Source organism: Microcaecilia unicolor, chromosome 4 (genome assembly GCF_901765095.1).
Source record: "Microcaecilia unicolor chromosome 4, aMicUni1.1, whole genome shotgun sequence".
Lineage (NCBI taxonomy): Eukaryota > Metazoa > Chordata > Amphibia > Gymnophiona > Siphonopidae > Microcaecilia > Microcaecilia unicolor.
Window position 1 is genome coordinate 246728865 of NC_044034.1, and position 14482 is coordinate 246743346.

Sequence of the window (14482 nt, forward strand, 5' to 3'; positions counted from 1 at the left end):
GTCGAGGGGGAACGGTGTCTGTGCTTCTTAGCCTTCACTTGATGCACCTCACCGAGGCTCCTCGGTGCCAATAAGGACGACGTCAAAGCTCCACGTCCCCTGGAGTTGGGTCCGACAATTGACGGTCCTGGGGGGGGGGGGGGGGGGGGGGGTACAGCAAGAGTTGTCAAGGCAGGCGGAGATCCACTCAATGCCTCACTACTCCTAGCATGCTGTGGCCTCTCAGCAGGCATACCTACCTCCACTCACGACGTCAATGCATCCCTCGATGTTGATGCCACCGATCTCAGTTCTGATGCCGATGTCGAAGGACCGGACTGAGCCCCAAAAAGTCTCTCACTCTGAGCTTCTCGAGCCAATTGAGTCCTTTTATTCATACGAAGACAAAGAACACAACGAGCTGGGCTATGGTTGGGTCCAAGGCACTGGATACACCAGGAATGGGTATCTGTGCCCGAGATGGTCCGGCTGCACCGAGTACAATGTTTGAAGCCGCTGGGCGTCTTCAATGACATGGAAAGAAAAACCATACCGGCAAAATCAAACGGCTCAATTGTGTCGAGAAAAAAAGACACAAAAAGGGAGAAAGACGGCAGCTATCAAAAAGAAAGGAAACTTTAAAAGAGACAACTAAAAAAAACTAAGGAAAGCCCCACCCCCCATTTTTTTTTTACAGAACTAAATGAAAACAACAAAACAAATAAAAAATGACGCTTCAAAAAATCAAGCAGGCTCTTTCCTGGGTGCGAAGAGAGGAGCCACAGAAAAAGATGTCACTCCTCACGCAGAAGAAAGAAAACTGAGGTATGTGATTGCACGGCGGGTGGGAAGTCAGTCCACACATGCACGGTGCGTCGCTGCATGCGCGCCAAAAGGCTCTGGTAAATCTGTTTTTGCTATATTTTATGTCGATTCCCAGGCCGGCGCAGATCATCGACTCATGTTTGAGAATATTTCAGCCTGCTTGTCCTCGGATTAAATTATGAAACACACAAACATTAATGGGTGTTATTCAGGATGTGAGCCCTTGAGCCCAGGCCGAGGCCTAGTATAGGATTTCGGCCAAGGCCTAGGGTAGACCGAACAGGCCCTAAGCACCACCCCAGCCAGCAAGCCCCGCACACACAGCCAACAGGCACCAATAGAAAATGGGAGATAGAGCATTCAGGCGGGCCTCACAGCCGATCGGGAACCCACTCACACAGAGTCCAAGCAAGTGGGCCTCACGGCCGAACAGGAACCCAGTCACATTCTGGGAAGGGAGAAAGAACAACAAAGGGTTCCCCACAGAACTGGAGAACAAGCAGTGCACACAGTGCAGGGTAGAGACACAAGGGAAGGGGAGAGAGGCAGAAGTCTCTAAAGGTATACACAAGGTTGTATATCAAGAAGCCAGGAAGCCCCAGAAGGGGGCACTCTAGGCTATACAGCACTCAAGGGAAAAAGGGAACCAACTATAGGAACACACACTAGGATTAACCATTCCGCACATAGGGAATGGAAAGCCACTCAAGGAAAACTCTAAGGTGTGCACTAGGCACTCAAGGAAAAAAGGAAACCACTCATAGGAATACACTAGGCTGTGCCACACAGCACTCAAGGGAACTAGGAAGCACCTACAGCATACAAAGATACAGGAAGCCCCACAAGGGAACACACTAGGCTGTACCATACAGCACACAAAGGAAAAGGGAAACTACCTATAAGAATACACAAACCTGGCCCCACAACACACAAGGGAAAAGGGAACTGCTATAGGAATATACAGGGCAGTGCCACACAGCACACAAGGTAAAGGGAGGTGTAAGCAAACAGAGGAAGCTGACTTGACACACAAAGACCAGAAAAGGTGCACTGTTCACCGGGAACAGGAGACAGATTCAGCAAAGAGAACTAAAACAAACAAACAGGAATAAACTACTAGGACAGAGGAACTGCCAAACGGAGGCAGAACCACAAGGAGCAGAGCCAAAGCTCAGCACAACAAAGGGAACACAGAGAGAGAGAGAAACCTAAACAAACAAACATGCACAATACAAGACACAAGCTTACCACAGACAGCACAATGTTAGAGAAGCAGAAAGCAGACCAGGTGTAGTGAAGTGAGGCAATCAAGCTACAAGATCCTGCTGGGAAAGCCCTGCACACACACACACAATAAACAAGCACCGAGGAGAAAGGCTAAACTCCAACGGAAACACAAGCACCCAAGCATAGGCTGGCTTCAGATGAGCAACAAGGCAATCAACGCTAAAGCAAGGATTGCAGGGAAAGGCAGGCTTAAATAAATCACGCTTCTGACATCTGCTGGCTCAGCCCCTGACAAGCCAATCAGGAGTGAGTCCCAAACATTCCCCTGCCTATCCAGCAGAATCATAATAATGGGACAGAGTCAGCATGGGTTCAGCCAAGAAATGTCTTGCCTCACCAATTTGCTTCACTTCTTTGAAGGCATAAATAAACATGTGGATAAAGGTGAGCCGGTTGATGCAGTGTATCATAGATTTTCAGAAAGCTACTGATAAAGTTCCTCATGAGAGACTCCTGAGAAAATTAAAGAGTCATGGGATAGGAGGCAAGGTTCTGGTGTGAATTAGGAATTGGTTATTGGACAGAAAACAGAAGGTAGGGTTAAATGGTCATTTCACTCAATGGAGGATGAATAGTGGAGTGCCGCATGGATCTGTACTGAGACCGGTGCTATTAAACATATTTATAAATGATATGGAAATTGGAACGAGTTAGGTGATTTTGCAGATGACACAAAACTATTCAAGGTTGTTAAAACACACGCGGACTGTGAAAAATTGCAGTAGAACTTAGGAAATTGGAAGATGGGAAAATTAGGTTCTTACCTTGGTAATTTTCTTTCCTTTAGTCATAGCAGATGAATCCATTACGAGTGGGTCGTGTCCATCAACCAGCAGGGGGAGGTAACAGAGCACTGAAAAACCATAGTGCCTCATGGCCAGCTAGCTCCATCTGCCTCTTCAGTATTTGAAGCTTCCAAAGCAGTGTTACACCGCAAAGCATAACAACATGAACTTTCCTCACAGCGGATGAACGCCCCAAAACTGGAGCTAAAATTCAAAGGAAGGAATGAACTCATCCTCCTGTAACTGAACAGAAATCCTGAAGACTATTTTCCAACTTCTCCCAATAAGGTAACATATCTACAGGAAAAACTGAACATAAAAGTAACATAAATCACATAATGAACCACTGAGGGAGGGCTCATGGATTCATCTGCTATGACTAAAGGAAAGAAAATTACCAAGGTAAGAACCTAATTTTCCCTTCCTTGTCATCAAGCAAAGGACTCCATTATGAGTGGGATGTATCAAAGCAATCCCTAGATAGGGTGGGAACAAGCCACACCACGCGCCAGCACTTGTGCTCCAAAATGCGTGTCTCTCCTGGCAGCCACATCCAGCCTGTAATGTTGGGCAAATGAGAACTTAGAAGCCCAAGTAGCTGCACTACATATCTCTTGAAGAGAGAGTGCTCCAGTTTCAGCCCAAGAAGAGGAAATCGCTCTTGTGGAATGTGCCTTAAAGGCTTCAGGCGGAGGCCGGCCAGATAGCAGATATGCTGAAAAGATAGCTTCTTTGAGCCAACGGGCTATAGTAGCCTTAGACACTGGAGACCCTCTGCGCGGACCTGACAAAAGAACAAAAAGATGGTCAGAGGCCCTGAAGGCATTTGACATGTGCAGATATTGCAACAGAGCCCTTTGCACATTCAGAAGGTGCAACTGCCCATAGGCTTCTGGAAACTCCTCTTTAGAAAAGGAGGGCAGGAAAATAGGCTGGTTTAGGTGAAACGCTAAAACCACCTTAGGCATGAAGGAAGGCACCGTACGTACCATTACTCCTGACTCTGAGAATTGCAGAATGGGTCTCGACAGGACAGCACCTGGAGCTCAGATACCCGTCTCGACGATGTCATGGCCACCAAAAAGACGGTCTTTAAGGTCACGTCCTTCTCCGAAGCTCGCCTAAGCGGCTTGAAGGGCGAACACTGAAGGGCCTTTAAAACTAACCCCAGGTTCCAGGCCGAACACGGGACCCGCACGGGAAGACAGAGCCGAAGCACACCTCTAAGAAACCGTGTAACATCCAGGCAAGCAGCCAGAGAGAGGCCTTCCCTCGAAAACATGCTAAGGCTGCCACTTGAACACACAGGGAATTATAGGCCAAGCCTTTTTGTAAACCATCCTGCAAAAAGTCAAGTATCGGCGAGACAGAAGCCCGCATGGGTGTAATCGCTTTAGAAGCACACCAAGCCTCAAATTGGCGCCAAATCCTTGCATAAGCCACGGAAGTGGAACGCTTGTGGGCCTGTAGGAGAGTGGAAATTACTTTACTGGAATATCCCTTGTCTCTCAATTGCGCCCTCTCAATAGCCATGCCGTAAGACCAAAGCGGCAGACGTCCTCCATGGTCACCGGGCCCTGTGACAACAGGTTCGGTACCAGAGGTAACGGCAGGGGATCCTCTACCAGCATCTGCCAGAGGTCCGCATACCACAGCCTCCTGGGCCAATCCGGGGCAATGAGAACCACCTCTCCTTGGTAGAGCCGAATCTGCTAGAGTACTCGCCCTATCAAGGGCCATGGAGGGAACACATACAGGAGGCCCTGAGGCCAGGGTTGAGCCAAGGCATCCAACCCTGCCGAGCGAGGATCTCTTTGTCTGCTGTAGAAGCATGGGACTTTGGCATTTGTGCTTGACACCATAAGATCCATTACGGGCTTTCCCCATTTGCACATATCTGCAGGAATACTTCGTCTGCAAGTTCCCACTCCGCTGGGTCGATCTGATTCCTGCTCAGATAATCGGCTTGCACGTTGCTCTGACCTGCAATATGAGCTGCTGACAGAAACTGCAAATGAAGCTCGGCCCAGTGGCAAATCTGCGCGACTTGCGCGGCTAGTGCTACGCACTGAGTGCCTCCTTGGCGATTTATGTAGGCCACTGCTGTTGTGTTGTCCAACAGAACTCTGACAGCCAATCCTTCCAGGGTCAATTGAAAGGCCAGAAGCGCCTGGAAAATCACTTTCAACTCCAAGTGATTGATGGACCACTCCGACTCCTCGGGTGTCCGAAGACCCTGGGCATGCCTTCCCCGGCAATGTGCACCCCAGCCCTTCAGGCTGGCATCTGTTACCACCAGGCACCAATCGGGGAGCGCTAGTGGCATTCATCGCCGCAGCATACTGTCTGAGAGCCACCACTCCATACTGAGCCGGGCCGCAGGGAGCCACGCGAGTCTGCATTGATAATCCTGAGATATTGGAGACCACTGCTGAAGCAGGGAACACTGCAGAGGTCTCAGGTGCGCTCTCGCCCAAGGCACCACTTCCAAAGTGGCCATCATCGACCCCAACAGCTGGACTATGTCCCAAGCTCGCGAGCGAGGCATCCTCAGGAGCATACGGACCTGGTTCTGAAGCTTGCACCGCCTTTGCTCAGGTAGGAAGACCATCCCCGAGGCTGTGTCAAACCGGACTCCCAAATATTCTAGAGATTTAGAGGGGGTCAGGTGACTTTTGGCTATATTGATGACCCAGCCCAGAGATTGCAGTACTGAGACCACTCTGGCTGTAACCTGATGACTCTCTTCTACAGAGTCTGCTCTGATGAGCCAGTCGTCTAGGTACGGGTGAACCCGGATACCCTCTCGCCTGAGAAAAGCAGCTACTACCACCATTACCTTGGAAAAGGTTCGGGGATCTGTGGCGAGGCCAAAAGGCAAGGCCCGAAACTGGAAATGTTGTCCCATCACCGCAAAACGCAGAAACCTCTGGGGCGGGGGCCAAATTGGTATGTGCAAGTAAGCTTCTTTCAGGTCCAGAGATGTGAGAAACTCTCATGGCTGTACCGCCACTATGACGGAGCGCAGGGCTTCCATGTGAAAATGCTGCACGTTTAGAGACTTGTTGACTTCTTTTAAGTCTAGGATAGGCCGAAAAGACCCTCCTTTTCACAGCACCACAAAGTAAATGGAGAAACGGCCAGAGACGCATTCGGCGGGAGGCACGGGGGAAACTGCCCCTATATGAATCAAGCCATGCAAGGTCTCCTCTACCGCCGCCCGTTTGGCGGCAGAACCGCATCGGGACTCCACAAACACGTCTCTTATTGGGACATTGAATTCTATTCTGTAGCCTTCTCTGATCAGGTCCAAGACCCACTGATCTGAGGTAATCTTGGCCCACTCCTCGAGGGAAAGTCGTCCTCCTATCAAAGGAATCGAGGAGGGGGCCGGCGCACCATCATTGAGAGGGTCGCCCATGAACTCTAGGTCTTGAGTCTGCTGCGGAACGTTTGTCCGAGCGAAAGGAGTTCCTCTGCTGAAAATGGGCATGCGAAGTGAACCCAGCAGAACGCCCCGAGCGGTACCTTCTAGCTTCATGGAAGCAAGGTCTGTAAGAGGAGGGAACCACCTGACCCTTGGAAGAAGGCCGCAGCCTATCCTCAGGTAAGCGCTGGGGTTTGGCATCCCCCAGGCCTTTCACAATTTTCTGCAACTCCTCACCAAACAGGAGAAGGCCTTGAAAGGGCAACTTCACCAACCTTTATTTAGAGGCCATGTCAGCCGCCCAATGCCGTAGCCACAGAAGACTGCGAGCCGCTACCGCTACAGCCATCTGTTTAGCCGAAGCTCTGGCCAGATCATAAAGGGCATCAGCCAAAAATGACAAGGCCGACTCCATCCATGGTGCCACCTCCGAAAGGGGCCCCACTCCATCTCCGGGCTGTTCCACTGCCTGTTGTAACCAAGCGAGGCAGGCTCGGGCAGCGTAGCAGCTGCATGCAGACGCCCGTAAGGATAGGCCTGAAATTTCAAAGGACCGTTTCATAGCTGCCTCCAGGCGACGATCCTGCATGTCCTTCAGGGCAATTCCTCCTTCCACTGGGAGGGTAGTTTTCTTTGTCACAGCCGTGACCAGGGCATCCACTTTAGGCACTGCTAGGCACGTCAAATGTTCCTCACTTAAGAGGGTATAATTGCACCATAGCCCTGGCGACTTTCAAAGGCCCCTCGGGGTCAGCCCATTGAGCCACAAGCTCTTGGATGGAGTCAATGAAAGGAAAGGCTCGAGCAGGTTTCTTAGTACTTGCCATCCTCGGAATATCGGAGGAGGTCTCAGTACTCTCAGGGTCTTCTATGGAGAGGACCTGCAAGGCATCAGTAATAAGCGCTGGCAGCTCATCGCGGTGGAAAATCCTCACCGTGGAAGGATCATCTGGATCTGGTGGCAATCCTGCACCTTCTTCTGGCTCTCCAGACCACGAACGCCTGCCAAACCCCTCAGAGTCCTCACATCCCGACCACGGGGGGGGGGGTACGCCACTCTCTGAAGGGGAATCCACCCTTCTGCGCTTGTCTTGCGGCCATCTGTCAGGGGAAAACGTGCCTGACGGTAATCCAAGGCCAGACTCCACTGGAGGGGATACAGAAAGCAGGGCCGCAGGGGACCCCTGCAGAAGAGCTCTTTTTAACAGGTATGCATTATGCAGCAATAAAACAAATTCAGGGGAAAATGGCTCACCCTGGCCTCCCGGTTCCAGTCCGGGGGAAACAGCTCTTTTATCAGCCTCCACACGAGGCGCCCCTCCGGCCTCAGCGGGGGTCATGCCATGCTGTTCCAGAATGGCGCCCGCTGCCAGCTCCACAGAGCAGGAACATCGCTCGCCATGCTCGGGCCGGCTCTACCATCTGAAAAGCACGCCTTACAGAGCCCCGCTGCAGATTTGCGCTTGCCACAAACGGAACAGCGCTTAACTTTCTCAGCAGCCATCGCCGAAAGCGGCGGAAATTCAAAATGGCGAATTTGCGCCAAAATCGTCCCAAATGCGGGCCCTCCCCGGAGGAGCTACAAAATGCTCTTACCTCACCAGACCGAGTCTCCGAGCTCCGGTCACACTGCACAATCAGAAGAAAACCTCTTTTCTGGGATTGCAGCGCCAAAGCGCAACAGAAGTTTTTTTTTTTTTTTTTTTAAACGCTGTGAGGAAAGTTTGAGGCAACAGCGAAAGAGGCAAATTTCCAACTCCGGAGGATCATTAGCGTGGGAAAGGCAGGGAAAGGGCGAACCTATGTACCTGCATCCACAGCGTGGGCAGACAGGGACAGGGCTAACCTATTTGCCTTTAAAGTGGGCACCATCAGCCACAACACCCCTGCTACAACTGGCAAAAGCACAGGAGCCACCCCAGGCAGAGTTTCTGAAGGAGCTTGAACAAGCTGTAACCACCCTGCTGGGGAGATAGAGAATACCGAAGAGGCAGATGGAGCTAGCTGGCCATGAGGCACTATGGTTTTTCAGTGCTCTCTATCTCCCCCTGCTGGTTAATTGACACAACCCACTCGTAATGGATTCATCTGCTTGATGACAAGGAATGGGCATTCAAATGGCAGATGAATTTAATGTGGACAAATGCAAAGTAATGCAAATTGGAAAGAATAATCCAAAACAGTTACCTGATGCTAGGGTCCATCTTGGGGGTCAGCACCCAAGAAAGAGATCTAGGTGTTGTCATAGATCAGCTGAAATCTTCTGCTCAGTGTGCAGTGGTAGTCAAAAAAAATCAAACAGGATGCTAGGAATTAATGGGAAAAGGATGGTAAATACGACCAAAAATACTATAATGCCTCTGTATTGCTCCGTGGTACAATTTCACCTTGAGTACTGCATTCAGTTCTGGTCGCCAAATCACGAAATAGATACAGCGGAACTGGAAAAGATTCAAAAGAAGAGCAACCAAGATGATAAAGGGGATGGAACTCCTCTCATATGATGAAAGGCTAAAGAGGTTAGGGCTCTTTAGCTTGGAAAATAGATGGATAAGGGGAGATATGACTGAAGTCTAAAAATCCTGAGTAGTGCAGAACAAGTAGAAGTAAACCAATTTTTTTTACTTGTTCCAAAGTACAAAGACTAGGGGACACTCACAAAGTTACATGGAAATACTTTTAAAACAAAAAGGAGGAAATATTTTTTCACTCAAAGGTTAAGCACTGAAAGTAGTAACAGTGGTTACTGTATCTGCGTTTAAAAAAGTTTTGGCCAACTTCCTGGAAGAAAAGTCCATAGTCTGCTATTGAGACAGACATGGGGAAGCTACTGCTTGCCCTGGGACTGGTGGCATGGAATAGTGCCATTATTTGGGTTTCTGCCAAGTACTTGTGACCTGGATTGGCCACTGTTGGAAACAGGATACTGAGCTAGATGGACCATTGGTCTGATCCAGTATGGCTATTCTTATGTTCTTATGTCCTGCATCCAAAGGGTGAGAGAAATGTCATAGTTCTTATGATCCAGTGTGGAAGATGGAGAGCACTGCTAAATTTCAAGTGTGAGTCGCACACGTGGTTCCTTGGGTGGTGGTTGCTTATCTGTTAGTTCTATATCAGGAATAAATTATTAATTGCACTGCTACCTCACTGTTTTAACAAGTACTGATTAGTTTAGACGCTAAGTTTTGTAACGGCTTTGCCAAAATATAGGTGTATAAAAAATATACACACACACACACACATATATATACTAGTAAAACATGCTCGTTTCTGGAGCAAATGAAACGGGCGCTAGCAAGGTTTTCCTCCCGAACCCCCCCCCCCCCCTCCCTACCCACCCCTTCGGCGTTGTGAAGCCACTGACCGCCATTGGTCCGCACCTCGTCAACGCACGCCACCTTCATCTCCTGAGTCGTGAAGCCACTGATGCCATTGCTCCACCCTCGCTCTGTGACGCCATTGCTCTGCCCTCGACGTCATCACGTTTGACCCGAGGGCGGGGCCCAGAGACAGTGATTTCGGTGGCTTCACCACCACGAACCCTTCGAACCCGAAGGAAGTGACACTGACGTCAGTGTCCTCAGAACGTTGAGGGTGAGTTTTATTATATAGGATATGAGAGAAGACTGCTACGCATTGGAAATATATTACAATTTGTTTGTTGTGTGTGTGTGTGTGTGTATAAGAGAAGACTGCTACGCATTGGAAATATATTACAATTTGTTTTATGTGTATATATATATATATATATATATATATATATATATATATATATATATATACACACACACACATATAAAACAAATAAATTGTAATATATTTCCAAAGTGTAGCAGTCTTCTCTCATATTGCAAGTAAAACCTTCATCAGATCCCTTCTTTGTGTTGGGACCATTTTAGGGCAAAATCATACACCAAACAGATGAGACAAGCCATAAACTATAACCAGAGTAATTATTAGCTAATTAGCTCATCAGCTAATCAACTAACCAGTCCTACATCCTCTCCACCTTCAGCCTTCACCTAGTCTCTCATACTCCTCCCCCCCAATCTTGAATTAACAAGATAAAGCATTATGATTAGCCTCCTTTATGGAGACCATCAGACATCTACAGACTAAGCAAACGTTTGATCTAGGTTAGACAGTATCACAGACCTCTATAAAAGCAACCAGGTCAGGGTGCTATACTCACCCACAGTTTTCTTGTGCCACCTTGCTGGCCTGTTGGAAGTTCCAAGTGTAAATCACCTCCACTTGAATACATTTCTACTACCTGTGAACAAAGATATTTTGGGATCTATTTAGGAACCCAGATGTGGAATGCATTACCGAACTGTGTGAAAATGCTGCATGATCATCAAGACTTTAGGCGTTCTTTAAAGACCTATTTGTTTTGTAAGGCCTACCCTACTGATGCTGCTCAATAGACTCTACATTATATTGCCTCAAAGGACCATTTTATTCCTTATTATTTTGTACCTTATTTTACACATGTACCCCTCCCTTACCTGACCCTATTTCTTATTGACTTGTAAGCCACATTCAGCCTGCTTGTGTGTGGGAAAATGCGGGATACAAATGCTGCAAATAAATAGATAAATATGGGCCAACAGAATTTAAAATGAATCTCATTTATGACTGCCCTCTGCAGTAGCTACTGTACAGCTTGGTATGCTGACAGCATGACAATGTTACCATGTAAATATCGCACAACACAAGAGTTGTCTCTCTACATGGCGTCTTAGAACAAGTATACACTGATGTGTTATATAAAAGAAACAAACTATTTATTTATATATTTATGTTTAATTGATGTTACCCACCTTTCCATAAAGGAATCCATGGTAGTGAACAGTACATAAGGCAACAGAAGTCACTACTGAAAAAATCCACAATTACAGAAAACAAACCCATACATGGTATCCCAGATAAAGACTCAAACCTGTAAACCCATCCTCCAAACAAAAAAAAAAACTTTAAAAATATATTTTATTATATACACAAATACTTTTTCCCATCCCTAAATGTAAATTAAAGATAGATGTCATAGAAGCTGTCATTCCATTGTGTTTAAGTATGAGGCTATTCTAGCTGTAAAATATAATTGTACTAGGAAAGTGCAAAATGGAAACTTTTTTTATTAGCAGTTTTATATAATAATCTTACTACACTTCGGGACTTTATTCTGTGTTTATTGCCTCTTACACAACTTATTAGTTCCTGGACTTAAAAAACAAACACCCCCCTCCCCCCATTACCATATTGTGTTTCTCATCTACCAGAGGCATTAGGCATACTAGTTATGGAAAACAGATTAACAGTTTATGCATTAAATAGCTAGCGTATTTTTGTTAGGTGCACAGCTGCTGCATCAGAGACAAAAACAAAGGATTTTAGCAATACCAGTTGTAAAAATATATAGCATTTGGTTTTTCTCTTCCATTTTGTTATTCCGAATACTTAGTTTACTATTGCTTGAACAGAAATTGTTAAATATAGGACATTTCTCTGCAAGAGTACTATGGTTTTGCAACACTTGGTAAGTTACAACTGAGTAAACAAATGCTGCCCAATAATTAAATTTCAGTTTACAGACTTTGAAGAAAGCACTGTAATGTCTATCAAGCTGTCACACATGACTGTGGTAGGTCCCAGTTTCAAGCACTGTACATCAGTTTCATCTTCTCTTCTCATGCTGTTTGCATTGGAGGGGAGAGGAAACTGGAGGGTAATGCTAGCCAGAATAAAGACTTGTGACAATTACGGCACTTCAAAATGATATGCCAACTTAAAGTAGTAGGGCAAGATGTGTGTGTTTGCTTTATTTTATATGAATTAGCACCCAACTGTTCTATGCTGCTATTTTATAAAATGAAGACTCAACATAACTGAGCAGAGGAGACCCATTTTATTGCATGCACAATGCTGCTTGGAGTAGGCTACGTGATATGTTTTGTACAGCAAGAGTAGCTATGTGTTTACTTGAAGGTAAACAAAAAAAGTATCTGTTAAACCACAACTCAGATTAACTTTTGCCAGGGTTTAATTTCTAGCAGAACAGCCTGGAACTCAGTTCTGACACTTTATTACTGACTCCAAAGCAGCAGGGCTGTTCTGCTCCAGCAACTCCTTTCCTTCCACATAGTCTGTAGGAAAGAGTATGGAAGGGAGTTATCCTGGAACACAGCAAAGGACAGTCACTCTATTCCCTAATGCAACCACTCTTCTCTTGTTGTGCCTGACCCTGGCAGTCTGTCACTCACTCCCCCCCCCCCCCCCCCCCCCGCAACAGTTCCAAAGTTCCACTCATTTATTTACCATTAAGCCCTGACCCTTGTCCATGTTATGACAGGTTCTGGTACTGTACCATAAGCCTCATGATGAAATCAATTAAAAGGCTACATTTCAAGCACAGTAAAACAATTCAGGAAAAAAAATGCAATACAGTGGCTGTTTATTTCATTACCTCTATACTGAGACAGTATGAAGAAATGTGTTTCATGCACTTTTAGATACATTTCTCAAAAACTACCCACCTGTAAAGGTTCACTGTGAGGGTTATGGATATTAATTATAGGAGAAAAACTGGTATTAACAGGAACTCTTGCCCCAATAAAGGGGCGCAATCGATAGGGGTTAGGGATTCCAACACCAAAAACCTGCAATAAATGAGAGGGAAAAAAAAAAGCTTTACAAGCTAGATATTGTTTGCTGACCAAATACTAAGCAAGCCAGGTGTTATACTAGTCTTTCAACATGTGAAGAGAAGTAAACTTAACAGTGAAGCTAGCAAACTGTACTGTGATATCCAGGTGTTACCAACTTGTCAGGTAGCTGCACACTGAATTTAAGTTAAGATCCATAACATTAATCTTCATTTATAAGAACTGAAATATATTCTATATATGGTTATATCCTTTCTTGTAAACATTCAACCGGGTTTTAAAGCAATCTGCTGTTCATTTTTAGATTGGCTAGTCTGTATACTTCGTTCGTGTGTGTGATAAGTTTTCCATTTGTTAATGGAGTTTATAAGTTATATATTTGTATTTTATTGTAATGTAAACCACCTTGATTTGCAAATGTTGATGGTACAGCAAGCTGTAATAAATCAAAACATAAACCATTATCAAGAGAACACAACAGGTTACACAGAAAACTGATTTGCCTTTTTCCAAACTTTATTTAGTCTTTCTTGTACATTTTGCACTGTTCTAAAATTTCACAACGTATTACCACACACAAAAAAAAAAAGAAAAACGTTTACTTCAGGGATCTCAGAGAAATTCTAGTAGGACCTCTTAAGGATTTATTTAATAGATCTTTAGAGATAGGAGAGGTTCTGCGAGTTTGGAGATGAGCAGCTATGGTCCCCTCTTCACAAAAGCGGAGTCAAGGGAGAAATGGAAAACTACAGGCCAGTAAGTTTCACAGCAGTGATAAAAAAAATAATGGAGCTGCTCCTAAAGGAAAGATAGTGAACTTTCTAGAATTCAAAGGGTTGCAGGATATGAGGCAACATGGTTTTTACCAAAGGAAAATCCTGCCAAATGAAACTGATTTCTTTGACTGGGTGACCAAAGAACTGGATGAAGGACAATGCGCTAGATGCAATCTACTTGGATTTCAGAAAAGCCTTTGATATCGTTCCTAACAGGACACTCATGAATAACCTGAATGGGCTGAATTTAGGACCCAAAGTTGTGAACTGGATTAGAAAGTGTGGTAAATGGAATCTGCTCAGAAGAAAGGAAGGTGAGTTATGGAGTGCCTTGAGGATTGGTACTTGGGTCAATTTTAATACATTTCTGAGAGACATTGCCAAAGATTTAGAAAGAAAAGCTTGCCATTTTGCAGGTGACATGAAGATTGCCAACAGAGTGGACACCCCAGAGGGAACTGACTCAATCTCCTTTCACTTCTCCGTCTCCATCCTCATTCACTTGCTCTCTCTCTCTCCCCTCTTACTGCCCCCTTCCAAAAGCGAATGCTACATACCTGTAGAACGTATTCTCCAAAGACAGCAGGCTGATTGTTCTCACTGATGGGTGACGTCCACGGCAGCCCCTCCAATCGGAAACTTTACTAGCAAAGGCCTTTGCTAGTCCTCGCGCGCCGATGCGCACCGCGCAGGCGCGGCCGTCTTCCCGCCCGAACCGGCTCGTGTTCGTCAGTC

The 14482-nt window shown here is 46.2% G+C and overlaps 1 protein-coding gene across 1 annotated transcript in view; it reads right to left on the bottom strand.

Annotated features, from left to right (window-relative positions):
• Window positions 1–14482, bottom strand: part of TMEM131 (transmembrane protein 131) — a 489982-nt gene that overhangs the window by 220420 nt on the left and 255080 nt on the right. Inside the window, exons 7-8 of the mRNA XM_030201383.1 lie at window positions 12843–12965; window positions 10499–10579 (exon numbers count right to left, since the gene is read on the bottom strand). Coding sequence (XP_030057243.1) covers window positions 10499–10579; window positions 12843–12965 — 204 coding nt within the window. The remainder of the gene's footprint in view (window positions 1–10498; window positions 10580–12842; window positions 12966–14482) is intronic.